Genomic DNA, 18,855 nt, shown 5'->3' on the forward strand with positions numbered 1-18,855 from the left:
GGATACATAAATTGTACACAGAATACTCAAGCTACTTTTTCTTCTGAAATAACTTTTAATACCACTATAGAACCTATCCTATGAAGTATAATTTCATGTTTTAATAGCAGCTAGCTATTAGTTTCAAAAGATGGAACTCTCAACCCCCACCCCCCCCCCCACCCCCCACCCCACAACAACAACACCACAGTATAATATCACAAGTGAAATCTGGGGAGGGTAGTGTGTACGCAGACCTTAACCCCCCCCCCCCCCCTCCCCAAACCAAAAAGCCAAACCTCCAATCACATCAAGAATAACCAAGCATCCCAAAGAATAATCAACAACACTGAGATCCAATAGTTCTGCAACCTAAAACCTGAGGAATTAGTATGATCACTAACACCAACAAGAAATCTGCACTCGCCAATCGAAGGATTCAAGAAAGTAACCATCCCGAGCCCATCAAAATCACAGCTCCGCGGATTCTGCTTTTGCAGTTGATAGTAACTGTTGAATGCATATGACATATTACCCTTTGCTCCAATTCCATAACATGATCCTCCATAATTAAGCGTCGTGCAATCTGCATAACTACAAGCAATTTTGAAGTGGTTGGCCGCTTCAGCAAGATTTTTGTAAGGGTTTGCAACACACCACCTATACGGCAGATACTGAACATCCTTTGCGTTCTTCAATGCACCATTTCCGAGGTTCAATGGATATTTCGACTGGCCATCGAAAGAGAAAATGCCCCAGTGTCTCTCAAAGTTACCCGGAAGAACACTTTTTGCACCTTCATCGAAAAGACTGAAAAGATAAACGTCCATAGGGGGAACCCCTGGCCTAAGAGGAGTTCCTTTGTTGCTAAGAACATGTTTCACAAGGCCTTGGTTGAAGACCCTTGCAGCTGTAAGATTAGCACCGATGGCGCCATCCGTAGGCCAACCTACCTCTCCTATAACTATAGGCATTTGACCGTATCCGATTTTCGCGAGGGCTGCTATTAACGTGTCCAAATTTCCATCAAACGCGTTAGAGTAGACATTAGGCCCGTCGGTCACAGCATGTGTTGTCCCTTCAAAAAAAGCATAATCTTGAGGGAAGTCTGAGTTTCCATATAGGCTGAGGAATGGATAAATATTTACCACAAATGGTGAACCGTAAGAGTTCAGAAATGAGACAAGCTGGGTAATGATTTGGGTCAATTCGGGTCGGAAGGTTCCTTGTGAAGGAAGGGAAGACTCGTACGCATCGGCATTGCATGGTACTACCAGCTTTACATTCCTAGCAAGATTTGCTTTGGCCAAAGACTGTTGCAAATTCGTCATAGCAGGGACGACGTATGATTGATATTGACCAGAATAACTTGTAAGAAAAGGCTCATTACCAACTGCAACATACCTGTGTTGATGTATAGCTGTCATTAGCCAAAGAGAGAAAGAAAATGAGAAGAAAAAAGAGAATGACATGATATATGCTGAAATCACCAAAAATGATGCAGTACTATTATAGCTTTGAACTTGTCTAACAAGAATGCTGCAGTGCTCAAGTGTCCTTCGCTGCATTGGCGATACACAACTTAACATAGGGTCGACTACTAAAGGGGCAGCCCGGTACACAAAGCATCTCGCGTTCACGCAGGGGCCGGGGAAGGGCCGCACCCCAAGAGGTGTAATATAGGCAGCCTAGCCTGATGGAAGCATCAGTGGCTGATTCCGCGGCTTGAACCCATGACCTATAGGTCATATAGAGACAACTTTATAGGGTCGACTATTGTTGAAGGAAATTTGTACCAAAAGTATGAGCCAAATGGAGGAGCAGCGTTTAGAACCTCTAAATGCACTTTACTGGGAAGTAGAGCCAGAATCCAGTTTCCAGCAAACTTTTACATTATTTCAAGAACATGGTACGCACTCATGCTAGCATATACCAAGTACAGGTAAAGGAACATATAACTAACCACAAGAAATGAAAAATGAAGTTAAAACGGGGGAGTTGAAAGAAAGAGTGAAAGAAAAACATAACATGTAAAACCAAAAAAGAAATAGAGCACACCAGAATCTTAAGTTATCTTGAGATGCTCCGAATCGATACAGTACTGAAAATGACTAAAGATTATCAATAGGGAAACCGAAAAGATTCCAAGTTGTCATTTGAGTAAATCTCAAGTCACATCTGGATTCATCTGAACCTATTTATATTTATATCCAAACTTTTCTAAAATTTGCAGCAACATGAGAAGCTAAATTAATGAAGGATATCGAATCCTCCTATTTACTTTATTTGAGAAGAACTGCTACTATTAATTGGTATCTAGTCTGATTTCGGGTGTAAGTTCTACTACTTGCCATAAACCTAGTGGATCAATTAATGCTGAACTGCAACCAGAAGGACCAAGCGACCAGAGGTTCAGACTATACAACTGTAACTCAACAGATACATAGTTAAACAATCTAAATAGGAGGTACCTTGTTGATTCTAGAAATTTTCTTTCTTTTTTTGGAGAAAAAAGAAAATTAGTAACTGAAAATTTGATTTCTCAACCATCCCAGTTGCGAGGAGGCGTTACTTACGGGATAAAAAGTTAACAATACATGTAGTCAAGAAGGAGCTCCATGGAGCATTCTATTGGCGCTAGAAAGCAAAGGGTGTCAGTGATTCCGCAAAAGATCAATACAAGCTAACTAGCTATCTTTTGTATTGTTTAAAGCTAAAGGCAAATGAAATACCAGCAGCGCCAAACATGCCGTGTTCTTTATTAGGTAAAGAAGTATTTCTTTCTCTCCACCCCTCCAAATTGTTAGTTTAGATCATAGTATGTGAGCAAGGTTATGTCTGTTAGCATAAGAAACTACATTGCGAAGGGCTAAAATTCTGGTTACTTAATATAACAGATATTGTGTTGAGGGAAACCGAGTTGTTGACTTTAACACAACAATATAAGAAATAACACATACTCCATAAACATCTACCTGGATCTTTAACATAATATTTGCAAGAAGTAACACATAACAAACATCTTATGTAGCTCACCGTAAGAACTTCAAGACATATCCAAGATAACCAAAGTGTAGTGAACAGTAATGGTTCAAATGTTTGAAGAAATCGACACCCTTCATTTTCTCTATCAGCTAACAAACAGAGGTAAAGACAAGAATGCATAGACAATACACAGAAAAGATTTGCAAACTACTACTGCAACAACAACAACAACAACAAGGACAACTACACCACCTCACTCCAAATAAGGTGGTCGGCTATATGAATCCTCATTGATCATGTTTATCCAATTAAATTCATCAGGCCAACACTATGTATAGAAATAGAAATAAAAAGTACAAGAAGTTCTCCATATTTTTAACTAGCATAAAAGATCTACACTAGGGCTAAAAATTTTTAGGTGTTGTTTGGTTTGAACTTTGAAGACAAGTTATAGTGGGATTAGTTATCTGATATTATTTTTTATTGACCGTTTGCTACGTTGTATTAGTCAAATTTTACTGCTTTATTCTGGATTACTATTTCACTCTCTAACATGTATAAGTTATCCCGGTGCTAATTTTAATCATGGTATAACTTATCCCAAGATTAGTAGCCAAATAAGCGATAAGGCGATACTAAATTTTTATCCCAAGATTATTTTTGCTTGTCCATCATACCAAACGACCCCTAAGAAAGCATAGTAACATAACTAAAACATAATCCAAGGAAGATAAAAAATACTTCTTCTCATTTGCCTAAGCTTCGATAGAGTTACCAGGTAACTGTGTTGGTAGGAGTTAGCAAGTAGCCTGTGAAATAATTAATGTGTGCGCAAGCTGGACCGGATACCATAGTCATTAAAAAAAAAACATAAGCTCAATTAATGATGCTAAGATTGGCCAAATCATATAACAGCTGAAAAATCTGAAGCAAGCAAGGGAAAAGGAAAAGGCAAAGGCAAAGGAAAGAGCAAAAGTACAAAAGGAAGACAACTTAGAACTTACTTGATATTAACACCGCCTTTAACCATATATCTGGAGACATTTTGAGAGACCCACAAATCGGAAGCAGCAATAGAAGAGCTAATAAGGGCTAACATGTCATTTGGTATTCCAACCATAACTTCAAGCCCACTTCCCATTAGACCTTTCATTACATCTGGGTCTGCATCAAATAATTTCACTTTCTGTATTTTATTGTCTTTGAGAAGATCCACTACAGTGGAAGGTGACATCTTGTGCAAAGATATTGTTCCCCAATTAACTCCAATATCAGATTCCACTACTTGAATTAATAACAACACTGTCACAGCTACCAAACAGACAAGGGTAGTCTGTTTTTCAGTCATTTTTTTGTGACTCATTACCAACTTCGATTTAGGCTACAAATTTTATTGAGCCGCTCAGCAAATAACTTGTACTGAAACCTGTTTTTGTTGTTGTGTTAGGGAAGTGGGATCTAATGTGAAATACTCAAGAAGAATTATTTGAAAGGGGAGATGCTTTTATTTTTGATGGATGCTTACTTGTATACTTGTCAGTTAATTTGTGGGTGTATTAGTTATTGATTATAGATGTTATGTCGGTTTATCTGGGCAATGGCAAAGTGTAGTGTAGGGGCCAGATATCTTTTTGACTGATTAGAAGTAGTTGATACTGTAATTCAGCAGAGAAAATGCCCTACAAGACAAATATAAGTAATACTTCCCTCCTTTTGAATTTGTCCATACTATTTCTTTATTAGTAATTCCTAATAAAGCACAATGTCATCCTTTTATAATTTAATTTTTATCACTAAGGACATGATATAAAGTTGTAAAAGTCAGAAAATTAGGGTAAAATGTTAGTAGAGCTTTCTTCCTATACTTTCCCGTAGTTTCAGTATTACTCATATTTTGTCATATTCTTGGATGTTTATCACTATTGGATGTTACTGTTGCTTCGGTTTTGTTACTATTTTGATGTTCTTACTGATTTTTCATGACTCTTTTATTACTATATCTCTGTTGCTTTAATGTTGCGATCATGGTGGCCTGACCAGAGTGTCTACCTAACAGTCTCTTTGCCTACACAAGATTGGGGCAAGACTGATACATATTATCCCTATACTTCACTTGTGGAATTCCACGGGATTTTATATAGTTGTTGTAGTACTAAAAATTATGATAAAATAAATAACATCTTTTTATTCTTAATTAGAATTTTAGTTATTCTGCTAGGGTATATATTCTCTTTAAAAAACCTCATACGAGGTGAATCTAATTACTATTATTATTGTTAACACCGTAATATCGGTTTATTTCGGCAGTGGCGAAGTGTAGTGGAGGCATTATAGGGGCCAGATATTTTTTTGATTGAAGTTCATTTTTGCTTCCGTAATTGAGGAAATGAAATTGCCCTAAAAGACAAATGTCAGTAAATACTATTCTTACGTGAACCTATATACTTTTGGTCCATTCAAAAAAGAATGATCCTTTTCTAAATTTGAAAGTAATTTAGCTTAAACTTATAATATACCCTTAATGAGAAGCTTTTATAACCATACAAATACTCTAGGCCCTTTTTAATTTGATTAGGATCACAAATCCAAAAGTCTTTATTTTTCCTTAAACTCTATGTCCAGTCCAACAGGTTGACATAAATAATAAATAGAAGCGGAGGGAGTACTAAATAGTAGTAGTAGTATTCATAGAAGAAATACCAAAAAAAAAAAAAAGAAAACCGTCCAAAATACACAACGTCAATGCACCCTTGTCATAACCTCCATCTCTACGTTTAAGTCGGTATAGTTATATTATACTTTATTTTCTTTTATGTGTCTTAATTTGATTTGATATAAATTTTAAAATATAAAAAATTAAATTGAATGGTCATAATATAAAAATATAAAGAACATATTACAATATCTTTTAAATCTTATAATTTTGAACATACAATATTGTTCGTATAAAGAAAATACAATTAGTAATAAAATGTAAATACTAAAATTAATAATCTATTAAATATATCAACTAATGTTATTTTGAAACCAACTAAACAAAAAGGCATTAATTGAAATGGTGAAAGTATATAAATTGGAGCTGAATAATTCTAAGCATTGGTCAATTAATCCTAGTATATATTGTGGAACTTCATTTTCGTTCATCTTTTTTATTTAGCTATTTAGTACGACAGGTGAAATTATCAACCGCTATTAGTTGCAGTAATACCCTTTTTGTTCCCGTTAGCAAGTTTTTAATAATAAAGCTAAGAGTTGCTAGTAGGTAGCTGTGATATTAGCAGCGGTGAGGCGAATCTAGAATATGAAAGTGGATCGCTATCAAATAAAAATTTAACCAAATGCTAGAGGCAGAGTCGAGCTCAGACAATACACTAAAGTCGAGTGATACTCCCAAATCGACCAATACTACAGCCTAAAATTTGAGTAAATTTTATGGATGGTTGATCACGCTCAACTATGCCTTATAAAAAGGACAATGCGGTCGTTGCAAATATAATCCGGTTTACAAGTCCGGAGTCGAATCCCACAGAGAACTAAGGTTTAGCTACAGCTGTTCATTATCACCAAGAAGACAAGCTTGAACAATTCCTAACTTATAAATATTAAGATTCTTGTGTTTAACTAATTAACTAACAAATTAAAATAATAAATTAACAACTAACGATACTGAGGGTTAGAGAAAAGATTAAGGAGGTCTAGAGTTATGATTTCCCCAATTGTCGGAATCCTTCCCGCTATGTCTTCTATAATTTCGCCTAAGTATTCTCTACCGATCATGAGCGCTCTTATTACCGTAAATCTCTCCCGAGTAATTACGACAATTTACTAGACGCACTCTCCCGAGCTACGCTAGCTGGCTTTTAATACAGCTCACTTCAGATCGCACCCAAGGCTTCGTTATCCCTAATCCCGCCTTTAAACCCTCGGTTATTGATCCCTCATATACTCTGGGAGTGGTGTTGTTCAACAATTACCTAAATATGCACTCTCTCCCGAGTTATGCATACTAAATAGGCACAGCTAATTGAGAGCTCTTCAACCAACCACAATATAAACGTAGTTGAACAAATAGAGAAAAGCTATGGCTCAATTATATAAAAACATAACAAGAATTTATCCTACAAAAGGTTCTATCAAACTCTAGATAACAAATTAGCTATTCATAATAGTATGTAAAACTACAATACTAAAAGTCATAACCAACAATGAAAAATAGGAAGAGGAAGGAAAAAAACTCGTAGAAGAATTCTCTGCCTTGCTCCCAATGTGTTCTTGCCTCCAAGGGTGTTGTCTAACCCTAAAGTAGTGTCTCTCCGCCTCCTTAGGTCTAATTTGTGTCCAAAATATGTCCTCCTCTTGTTCTTGGCCGGCCTCCTTTGTTTAATGTAGGGTTTAGGACTTAAAATTCCATGTTTTGTACTTTAGTCCCTGAAATTTTCGCTTCCTGCCGCGGTTTTGCCGCGGTCGCGGTGGAACCGCGGCCAAACATGCCCTCTGATTCTTCAGTTGTCCGCGACCATCTTCTACCGCGGTCGCGGCAAAATCGCAGTTTTTCACCCTATTCCGTTTGGAATTTGGAAAAACGTAAAACATGAAAGTTGTAGTCCTTTGAGTTAGCTTTTCAACCGTATATTGTGGAGCCAAATGGAGTTCTGAGCAAGAAGTTATGTCTATTTTACTAGACAGTACGCAATATGCCTCCTCAAGTCTTCGTTCGTACTTAATTATCAAATTTGACCTCCGAACACGATCCCGGCTTAATTCCTTGAGCTTTTACTCAGACTTCAAAGCTTCAAATCACTTAAATTCATTCCATAACATCTATATAGCTCGGAATCACACCTACAAGGCATAAAACACACAATTAGTGCAAAACACTAGCGATTAAAGCGCAAACTCAATTAAAGTGCAGTAAATTCGAGTGTAATAAGCGACTAAAATATGCAATTATAGCCTATCATCAATGGTCATCTAACTTTTGAATTCATTACACAAAAGTCATTATTCTTTGTTTTGTCACACAAAAATCATTTTGACCGGATTCTAAAAACTCCCACTTAAAAGTGACGTGACAGTCTTAATTAGTGTATTTGCTTAATTAAATATGATTAATGTACTAAACCCATTATACCTACATAATTTATACCTGACCCAGTATTGACTATAAAACAAAATTTGACCCACCCATTATATTCCCCTTAAAATTTGATTCTCCCAATTCTCTCTCTTCGTTACATATATTAGAAATTTAGAATGCGATGTTATGAAATTGTATCACTTTATTTGGTCCCTTTTGTATTTTGCATTTTAATTAATTTCATTAAATGAACTGGAATGCTTAAGTTGCAGTTTAACTGGGTCAAGGCATACAACAGGCACAGAGCATGGAGAAAAAGGAGCTCCATTCGGGCAACTGGGTCAGGTATTTATGGGTCTAAGACATGAGTTAATATATTTAGCTTGCTTAATCAATACAAAACACTAATTAAGGCTGCCATGTCACTTTTCAGGCGAAAGTTTTATAAAATTCAAGCCAGAATGATTTTTGTGATAACTGAAGCAACGTAAAATGATTATTGTGTGACGAAAGAAAGAATACTACTGACTTTTGTGTAATGAATACAAAGTTAGATGACCGTCAATAAAATTACTCCTAAAATTTAGAATATATATCTGTTGTTTAATATACATACACATATGCACAGCCGGTGACCCCCTACTCAAAGGGCAGGTCCGGCTCTGGTACTAGTCTAAGGTAAGGGTTGACAGTTGGGCTTTCTTTTTGCTATTTATTACGTTACATATATTTAGAAAAAGCTTTCAGCACATACTGAGCATCATTTATACATTTAATTACAGTATTTGGTATTTGATAGACTAAATTTTCTAATTCAACTAATTTAAAGTTATATCGTATAGAATTATTAAATTAGGAAGCACCGTTTATCGTGAATTCTTTTATTCTCGAAACTATAATTAATTTGAAATATTTCTGCATACGGTGTACGGAAACGCATTTACCGACTCTCACATGGTGCCCATTGAAATAAGCCTCGGGGCGTGTTTCCATTAATTTAATTTTAATAAAAGGATGTTTGGTTTATTTTCTTATTAGATTATACGATTCCCAACCACTAATTTGCTACTAATCTCAAATTTTCCCACTAGGACTTGGGCAAATATTTCTCATATATTCAAGCTAACGTAAAATATTGCTTATACAGTGTGAAGATAACGTAAAAAATAGAGAAGCGATGAACTTTTGAACTTTTTGAAACGTAAAATGAGTCGAGAATAATTGTACTAAGAATTGCTAAAGCAAAAAAAGTTTGCATTTTATGAAAGGGGAGCACTAAGGAAACAAAAGTGGAATTATTTGGTTTTTTCCTCGAACATAGGTTGAGTTGAGTTGGCTATGCTAGACCTGATCTTCACCACTGTAAAATCATGAAAATTTGACGGGATAATTAATCATCTTTTGTTTCTCCCTAACGACTATTTATTTCATATTTAGGAATAGATAAAATCGACTAACTTACCCGCAAGACTGGCCAAATTGTATAGAAGGTCGCAAGTTCGAAACCCCTATATACTTTCTCGTGCGACTAGTGGCTTGCCTAGTGCGACTTACAAACTATTACATTAGAACGGAATTTACCCAGAGCGCATCCAAAGGGTAACAATTGCGGGTTACTTAGTTAAGAAAAAAATTGACTAACTTTTTTTATCAAGGGAGGTTTTCGTCACTTATCATTTACTTAGCTCCTACTTTACTAACATAATAATTTCCATTTTTGTCAAAATCTATCCTTCAATCAAATCAGAAATTGCACCTATTACAAGCTTCATTTGATATCATTATATCAATAGTGGCGGAGCCAGAATTTTCGTTAAGGGGTATCAAAATATAAAAAAGTAAACATACCAGGAAATTAAGAGGAGTCAATACATACATATAATTTATTTTTTTACTTACCTACACAGTGTATTTTTCTCGCGAAGGGATATCATTTGCTACCCGTTCGTATAAGGTGGCTCCGCCACTGCATATCAATGCGTCCCACATTCCACCAACCGCAATTAAATTTCCAAAACTTAGCAAATAAAAAAACTCACAAAAAAGGTAGAGGAGAGGACTTGTGGGATGATTAGTAGCTCACTTGCTTGATTACCCATCAAGAGATTATTATTCTTATATTTTACACTAATGCACCTTGTTACTTTTAAATTAGATAGACAAAGGAACCCAGCCCAAAAACAAAAATAAAGAGACACAAACAACATTAATGGGTCATTTACTTGGAAACAAGTTATCCCATAATTAATTATTCTAAAATTAATTATTTTGGGATTAATTATTCCACTCCCCTATAAAGATTAAAAAATACTACAATTCCGAAATAACTAATTTTAGGATTAATTATTCCACAATTTTTTTCTAACCAAACATAAGATGAACTTATCTCAAATTTAGTCCCGAAAATTAATTATTTCTTATCCCAGAATATCCCACATCCCATAAAATTAGTATCCCACCTTCTATATAGGATAACTAGTCCTAACATTTTAATATAAAAATTATCCCGAGAATAGCTAAAAAAAACTTAATCCCAAACTATATCCCGAAATTATTATTCTTATCCCATGTACCAAACAACTCCTAAGTACATTATTCATATTGCAAAATAAAATTATCCGATACTTATCTATATTATTATAAAAGCATGAATAAAATGTTGGTTTACAAAAATAACCTTTTTAATATTAATCATAATAACTCACAATAAAAGGATATAATCGGAACTTTAGCCATTAGCCTTGTAATCCTATTAGTTTTAGGACATAATACTACACATTATATATATAGGATTATGTTGCCTCGCACATATATATGAAATATCATTCTTCTACAGGTAATTTATGTAATAAAGTATGCATTTCCTTCTTGATATTTTTATTTCCTTATTCGCAAAATTGTCAATGATGACTGTGCTTTCAGGTGACTAGGGTCTTGCTGCGGTTCTGGATAGAGTCTTCTCTTTGTTAAAGGTAATGAGACTTATTTGTTGAGATTTTGGTCTTCGTGTTGCATAGTTGATTCAACTGTAATATCTTTAGGCTAATTCTGTTATTGCATTGTTTAATTATATGTTTTGTACCAACGAATATTGCAGCACATATGAAATATCAGTTCTGTTCGAGGTAATTTATTTGTTTAATCATGTGTGCATCTCAATTCTCAATCGACAAATAGAAAATACGTCAATATATTTGTACAATATTCTTGTTTTTTTAAAAGTTGAGTAATCTTTAGGGAAGTTAATATTTTCCAACAATAAATTAAATACTGAAAAAAAATCGAATAAAATATTCAAGGTTTGGTGAAAGGTGCATGTCAAATTTTTGATGTTTCTTTTCCATTCTATCGTAGTGAAAGTTTCTTAGAATTTACCGTCATATTGAGTAAACAATAGATGTTTGGTGAATTAAAAATAAATAGCAGAGAGGAAGAGAGTTGATGTTCAATTTGATTTTCACGCTAATTTAAAATGATGAAATACTTGTGGCTGAAACTGTTCCCATAAATCATCCTTCCTCGAACCTCTTTTCTAATATCCCACAATGGTACTAAATTACTAATTGATAGGGATCGACTATCTGGAAGACCTATTGTTACTAAAACTAGATTACATACTTTAAAAATCGTTACCACTAATTATATGGAATATAGGTAATAACTTTATATTCATGTGTTGCTTTTATTTGAGGATATGTGGTTGTAATAAACCGGCAGATTTCTTAATTGCCAACCATTCGATGGCACTTTTTGAGATTGCGTACATTAGTTAGTTCATGTTTTTTTTAATTAGAATTGGACAAAAATATGTTTTGAAATATAAATTTAGTTTCTTGTTGGATCAATTAAATCACCGACATTAATATGCAACAACATGTTTAGGATAACAAAAGAATATGAGTGCAATTCATTTGTTCCTCTTACTTGAGCTCCTACTTCTTTACGCCATAGTTGATTAATATTACTCATTAGGAACTCTATGTGATTTTGATCATAGACAAGTTGGTTAAAAATTATAGTTATTGAATAAATGTTCACCCACAAAGTTTAGGACCCAAAAAAAAAAAAGAACTTAAAGATACTGGTATAACATTTTTATAGAATTATGCATGCATTCAATTAAAAAAGTTGGTAGTTTCTTATAGCTAAACCCATAATAGATAAAATCGTAGCATTATGAATCTTATTTTTACCTAACATTTTAGGACTTTAAGATTAACTAAAATTAATCATCAGGTTAGTTAATTCTAATTATAATTCTCATACTTTGGAAGAATAGTTTCCCAAGTGAGTACTCTAGGACTTCTCCTCAATATAAGCACGTTTCCTTTTGATAATTTTCATGTAAAGGGAAGTAAGCCAAGAATCAATGGATCCATCTAAGAGTTTCTGAGCTATCGTGAATTGATTATGCAAATTAAAAGTTAAAAATTCTGCATTTTGGTGCTTATACATAATTTATATATTAAACTATAGAACTATAAAATAAAATAAAAAACCAATATGAAATGTTGAACGACTCTTTCACATTTTACATATGTTTTGTGTTTCCAAAGAAAACTCTTTACTAATATGTTTCAATTTGAATAAAAGTAGCGTATACGTATATACATAGATGAAACAAACGCATACGTGTTCCTTTGGTATGTGGATTATTGATGGAATCCTTTTTAAAGTATTAGGAAGGAAGAATCCTTTTTTATTTAATTACTAAGAGCCTAGGGCCTACTAAAGAGTGTCTCATAGAAGATAATTATTGGTGAATCCCGCACTGCTCGAAATATGTTTGTAATTTTTTATATGATAATTCTTCTAATAATATTTTTTGTTTGTGTTTTTGTTTTAAAATTATGGAGAAGTATCTAAAAATTTGGAATTTTGCAACGATTTTAAGAACAAAAACATTTTATAATTTAGTGGTTGGTTAATATGCAAATTTACTTTAGGTTACTATCTAACTATTCTTTCTACTGCTTTGCAACATGTCTTTTGATTCAAAAAATCATTAAAATAATAACGCCCATTTAAGTAACGTGCAAAGAAGAAGAAAAAGAAAAAGCAGCGGACAAAGAGTGTGTCCAAATTGATCATTGAAGTACAAAAATTGTCCCAAGTATTAAATGCTACAGTAGAAGCCTTCCAAAAGCTTTTTAACTTCTGATAAAATCTGGCTGATTGCTAACAGATCTTACCCATGACCATTTATGATCTTTGGTATCAACTTTGTTCTTTGCCTTAGCAATCTCATCTACTGGAATGTATGCATAATTTCCATTTATAGGGCCACAAACAAATCCAGTATACCCTGCCATAACTCCATGAATTGCCGAATGCGCCAGCAGAGTGCAGTACGAATTGTCCGTTGCATTTGCAGGAACTGCTCGTATCATATACGTAGGATCTATGTGCTTTATCGTGAACAACTCGTTCGGATGATCCCTATTCCACCAATTCTTGAGTTCTGACTTTAACCACCCTCCAACATCCAAGAAAACGGGGTTGCCCGACTCGTCCTTCTCTGTTTTCTGGGATTCAGTCCTCGGAATCATATCTTGTCCTGCACCCTCCGCAACCACCAATACCGCGTGCCCAGTCTCCTTTAGTCGAGACTCAAGAAATTCCAGCAACCCTCCCTTACCTATGAGACACGATAAAATTAACTAATTTAAAGTGTGCTGAGATTGGTCAGACAATTGGTATCAGAGCGTGCAAGAGATTCTAGGTAAAAAATCTCACCGAAGAAGTATGATCACACAATTCAACATTACCTTCCAAGTAGAAGTCGATCTCGGGAATCAAACAACAATCTACATCACGGTTACTTAACGTTGCATGTAATGCAATATGACCAGTACTGCGACCCATAAGTTTCACCAGCCCTATACCATTTACTGCACTCTCAGCTTCTACATGAGCTGCATTAATCGCTTGTTGTGCCATCTCTACTGCGGTTTGAAACCCGAACGATCTGTCTATAATGCCAACATCATTGTCCACTGTCTTTGGGATACCGACCACTGAGATATATAATTTTCGTTGTTTTACTTCCTCGAATATCTTCACTGCTCCACGCATTGTACCGTCTCCTCCTATGATGTAAACCTGCTCAATCATATATTCACAAAGACAAATAATTGATCAATGAGCAGCATATGCAGTTGTTATCTTAATTAAGAGCTGCAACATTAATCTGAAAGCTATGGCGCAGACTCTCCAAAATGCTTTCGCACCCATGTCCAATCCTCCAAAAATGCACTAATTTTGGAGGATCCGACACACACCCGTCCACATTTTAACAGCATAATCTGAAAGTGAAAAACACGTCCGCGCCTGATCACTAGCAGTTAGCTAATTTCTTAAGAATCTAGCAATAAATAGAGAATAAACGTCCCAATAAACTTCACATGTATATACATCATACTAGAAGGAGAGGTAGCTCAAATATATAACTCTACCACACAAAAAAACCTGAAGAATAACCAACTTGTACCACATACACCAACTTATTTACATATTTCCTTGTTTTAGCCATCTAAATCAAGATAAGATATCATATTCACCAGGATTACTTTATGAGAAGCTCATATATATCACTTTGTTTGGTAAATTATCGGTTGATATTACTTTAGAACAGAGGTACCCAACTGCAAATAGTTTTCTAAAACTTTTGAGCAGCATAATGATAACAGCACCAGTGGTCTAGTGGTAGAATAGTACCCTGCCACGGTACAGACCCGGGTTCGATTCCCGGCTGGTGCAACTTATTTTTATCCAAATTCGTTGGGATCTTGTCTAGATTCTTTTGAAATGTACGTTTACAAAGTTCATGAACCATTTCCATTCATTCACACACCATTTTTTTTTCTCAGAAAATAAAATTAAGCTCTGATATGCTCACAAATTTAAGCGTCTTAATATTTTACAGATTTAAGTCATCTTAATATTATGTACTAATAATTTCTAACAATACCGATGACACCATCTTTTTCTCAACTAGTTTTAATGTTACGTGCACGTGTGTACTGCGTCAATAAGTAAAATAGTATTAGAAATAACAAGTTAATAGCGCATGTATCACATATTCACACAACTTTAAAAAATTATGTAAATACTACTCCTATTAAATTATATATTGCCAGTGACACCATCTTTTTCTCCATGATATACATTTTACTATTGATGTTAAAACAAACGACACCAAATACTAACGAAGCCATAAATCAATTCGACGAAAATTAATGCTGCTTAATTAGGATAAAAACAATATTTTATGTATATCAAAAAATTTGAATCCTCTTAACAAATGCAAAATATAGATTCAAGTACCAAGTATTGCATTTTTCGATTTCTTTGAAACCCCTGGTCAAAATTCTTGGCTCCGCCACTGATAAAAAAAATACTAAGCACATTATAGCAGGAATAAAAATTAAACCTGATTAAAGCCATGATCTTGAATAGCATTGACAATCTTATTCAAATCAAAACCACCCCTAGATGTCTCAAGCACAGTACCACCTCTCTTATGCCAATCATCAACCATTTTACGATTCAGTAAAACAGGATCATAACTATAAAATCCGCGATAACCCGCTTTGATACCAAAAATCTCTCTAACTCCATACATTTCCCACAACCCAACAACTAATTCCCTAATAACAGTATTCAAACCAGGACACAGACCGCCACAAGTTACAATAGCAGCTTTTACAGTGCTAGGGTTGAACAAGATTTGCTTGCGGGGCCCAGCTCTGTGGTAAGCTAAAGACGGTGTAGGAGATTGGAAAGTTCCAGAAAGATCGATGATGTTGTTGCGGAGGACGATATCAGCTGGGGTTAGGTAAAACCCAGGGACTGTACGGTAAAATGGGTTTTTGTCAAGGGGGTTAGTGTATTTTTGGAGAGTATTTTCTTGGCCTTGAGAAAAAAAGTAGTCTGAGATGTGAGTTATGTGCTGGAGTTGAATATTTGAGATGGATATTGAAGATGAGTTAGCCATAGTCAGAGAGCAAAAATGAGCAAGATAATGGGCAGTAGAATAAAGAAGAAAGTTAGAGAAGAGGGATATGAACGTGGCGGGATATATAGGGAAAGAGAGAGTAGTAGAGTTACGTACGTGGTGCTTTTGGAAGCTCTTTGCATGACACGTCTCAATGGTTGAATTTGACGTTCAAGGAAGAACATATAGAATGGATTTGTTCACTTTGGTACCTCACCGGCTAGCCACTTTTAAGCACGATATTTAAAATATATTCATAATATATAATGTATTAAGAGATTAATCAATTTCGTTTAAACTTCAAGACATAATGTCTTAGAGTTTAAACCTTAAAGTTGAAATTTTCAAGATACTTAGTCCTGAAGTTTGGATGAAATGACTAATCTTTAAATATATATTGTAAATTATTAACATATTTTAAATAACGGGCTTAAAAGTGACTATTGTTACACTTAACCCTACCCTTACTTTAGGGAAATGTCCTTAATGGTTCCTATCCGTAATTAAGAGCTCATTTATTTTTGTTAAGATTAAGATATTTATGTTTGTTCGTGTGTCTATATATATATATAGGGGCGGATTTAGGGGGGCGCAAGGGTGTTCACCCGAACACCCTTCGCCGAAAAATTACACCGTATATATAAGGCAAAATCTGTTTTTTACCTCTATATATTAAGTTTTGAACACCCTTAACACAATCCAAAAGTGTAGTTTAGTGCTCAAGGGGGTTCAAAATCTACATAAGTTCATGGGTTCAATTCCCACTAGCTACAAAAAATTTTTTTGAACCCCCTTCGTGGAGATCCTGCCTCCGCCACTGTGAGCAATTAGAAGGCTCATATAAACCTCCGCAAATAATGTATATAAATAGCACGACTCAAACACAGTTAAAGTCTGAATTTTTTAAGTCCTAAAGCAGGGGATTTGAGTCAGAACCAGATTCATTATATAGCTCAAATAAGAAGTCCGAATCAGGCCTGCCTGTTGGTTGTAGCAAGTGATAGTTAACGAAGGCAGTTCCAGTTTTATTCAAGTAGTTACTTAAGGGTTGCCTAGGCGTAATAATAATATCATATGAGCACGATATCTATGTTGATTAGGAATGCAGTAGAGCAGTGATTTTAAGCAGACAACTTGAGATCCTATAGACATGCTTTCTAACGGTATTAAGTCGAGGCAGTGTTTGAGAAACTTATTAAAGAAGCGGCAGATTACTAAATTAATCCAATTCAGAATAATAACATGAACTAGACGGCTTTTCCAACTAAATTATTTTAAATTCTATAGGCATGATTTCTATAATAGCTATTTAGATCCTATATGCATGGTATCTAGGTGTGTGAAAGCTGACTTGGGACTTATAGGCGTGATTTTTAAAGGAAACGAGTTTGGATACATGCTGTAACGAAAGTTGAGCTTCAATTACTTTACATCCTATAGGCATGATATCTAGTTGTAGAGCTGATTTTTAACCCTATAGGAATGTTACCTATTACTAAAGTCACTTATGTCCTATAGACATGATTTCTAGTTGTGTGAAAGTGAAGCATACAGAATTTATTTTAAACAAAGCACGAATCCTATAGGCATGTTATCTAACAGACCATACTTGAAGCAAATAGACCCTATAGGCATGTTATCTATCCAATCCCCCCACAGTGTACAACTACCCACCCTTTTCACTAATCCCCCGATATTGTTTACAAATTATTACGGTCCCAATGATTGAATTACAAAAGAAGTGCATAAATTAGAAATTACAACCAAAAGAAGCCTGGTCTTGACTTCCTATCTGAGTTATATAATTAATCACTTCAATGCCAATGTTTCAAAGCCTTTCTCATACCTGAGTGTGTCAAAGTTCCCTAAGGATCTCAGGGGATCCCGGGCAGTGCTCACACCTAGGTTTACATAACCAAATAGAATGAGTGCAGTGTGGAAGGGCCAGCCCTTACGTGTCCAAGAATGCTAGTAACATAACTTGACTTGACTTGACTGCAGAAACATAACTTGATTGCAGAAACATAAGCAGAGGTAGACAAGAATAAGGAACTGAAGCAACTTAAAGAAACATGTTGTTGTTGAGACTTAAAAAAATTAACTAGGACATACCAGTAGAGAAGCAAAGTGCGGTAAGGAAAAGTAAGCAAGATTCCACAGTCTAGCCTTGGCTTTCAGCCGGCTAGACAAAGCAATAGCACAAGTAACAGTAAAGAAAGAGAGAGTTTTTGAGTGTAAGTGTGTGATCTGAACTTAAATTGTTCGTCCCTTTAAAAGAAGAGAGGGTAGGGTATTTATAGTTTTGAAAATGAGTAGTAATTAAGGTAATAAGTAAGGTCCTAACACAAACATGGAAATAATCACAATCAGAATCAACTAACACAAGTGATTCCCTTTAATTAAGGAATCACTGCTTAGCGGATACTAATAGGTTTTAATTAAGGAAAGAAATCAGTTTGGGACAGATTGATTATTGCCATATAAGGGGGCAGTAAAAGCATGAAGTAAATAATCAAGTCTAAGTACAAAACATGCTTAGTTTTGGGAAAGGATTCGGCAAGGTAAGACACCACAGTAATTAATGGAGGGGAATCAATTAATTTAAACAAACGAATACAATTAGGGTTCATAAGAAAACCTTTTGTAATCAGTCGCGACATTGAAGGAGTCAGAATCAATCAAGAAAGGGTCAAGATTCTGCACCTCAACATATAAATAGCAAGGAATGAACAGGCATGCAGAGTCAAACATGTTGACACAAAGAAGCAACACAAACATATAGTAGTAGCAGGAATAAGCTAGGATTCAGTAGTAAAAG

General features: G+C 34.9%; 2 protein-coding genes and 1 non-coding gene across 3 annotated transcripts; 1 reads left to right on the plus strand and 2 right to left on the minus strand.

Annotated features, from left to right (window-relative positions):
• Nucleotides 1-255: 255 nt before the first annotated feature.
• LOC109240775 (glucan endo-1,3-beta-glucosidase 5) lies at nt 256-4,596 on the minus strand. The gene is made up of 2 exons (XM_019407459.1): nt 3,969-4,596; nt 256-1,383 (listed from the first exon to the last, which is right to left on the minus strand). The coding sequence occupies exons 1-2, from the start codon at nt 4,325-4,327 to the stop codon at nt 285-287; spliced, it is 1,458 nt and encodes a 485-aa protein (XP_019263004.1). The 5' UTR covers nt 4,328-4,596; the 3' UTR covers nt 256-284.
• An 8,492-nt stretch (nt 4,597-13,088) lies between these two features.
• Nucleotides 13,089-16,085, minus strand: LOC109240776 (ATP-dependent 6-phosphofructokinase 2). Its single transcript, XM_019407460.1, has 3 exons — nt 15,474-16,085; nt 13,810-14,143; nt 13,089-13,679 (listed from the first exon to the last, which is right to left on the minus strand). The coding sequence occupies exons 1-3, from the start codon at nt 16,035-16,037 to the stop codon at nt 13,192-13,194; spliced, it is 1,386 nt and encodes a 461-aa protein (XP_019263005.1). The 5' UTR covers nt 16,038-16,085; the 3' UTR covers nt 13,089-13,191.
• TRNAG-GCC lies at nt 14,730-14,800 on the plus strand. The gene has a single exon. It is a non-coding gene; the product is annotated as a tRNA-Gly (tRNA).
• Nucleotides 16,086-18,855: the final 2,770 nt, after the last annotated feature.

This window comes from Nicotiana attenuata, unplaced genomic scaffold, assembly GCF_001879085.1.
Source record: "Nicotiana attenuata strain UT unplaced genomic scaffold, NIATTr2, whole genome shotgun sequence".
NCBI lineage: Eukaryota > Viridiplantae > Streptophyta > Magnoliopsida > Solanales > Solanaceae > Nicotiana > Nicotiana attenuata.

Coding starts and splice junctions, on each gene's coding strand:
- LOC109240775 (XM_019407459.1), bottom strand. CDS start 4,327: ATGAGTCACAAAAAAATGACTGAAAAACAGACTACCCTTGTCTGTTTG. Junction 1,384..3,968: donor AAAGGCGGTGTTAATATCAA/GTAAGTTCTAAG, acceptor ACATCAACACAG/GTATGTTGCAGTTGGTAATG.
- LOC109240776 (XM_019407460.1), bottom strand. CDS start 16,037: ATGGCTAACTCATCTTCAATATCCATCTCAAATATTCAACTCCAGCAC. Junction 14,144..15,473: donor AAGATCATGGCTTTAATCAG/GTTTAATTTTTA, acceptor ATGATTGAGCAG/GTTTACATCATAGGAGGAGA. Junction 13,680..13,809: donor GATCGACTTCTACTTGGAAG/GTAATGTTGAAT, acceptor CGTGTCTCATAG/GTAAGGGAGGGTTGCTGGAA.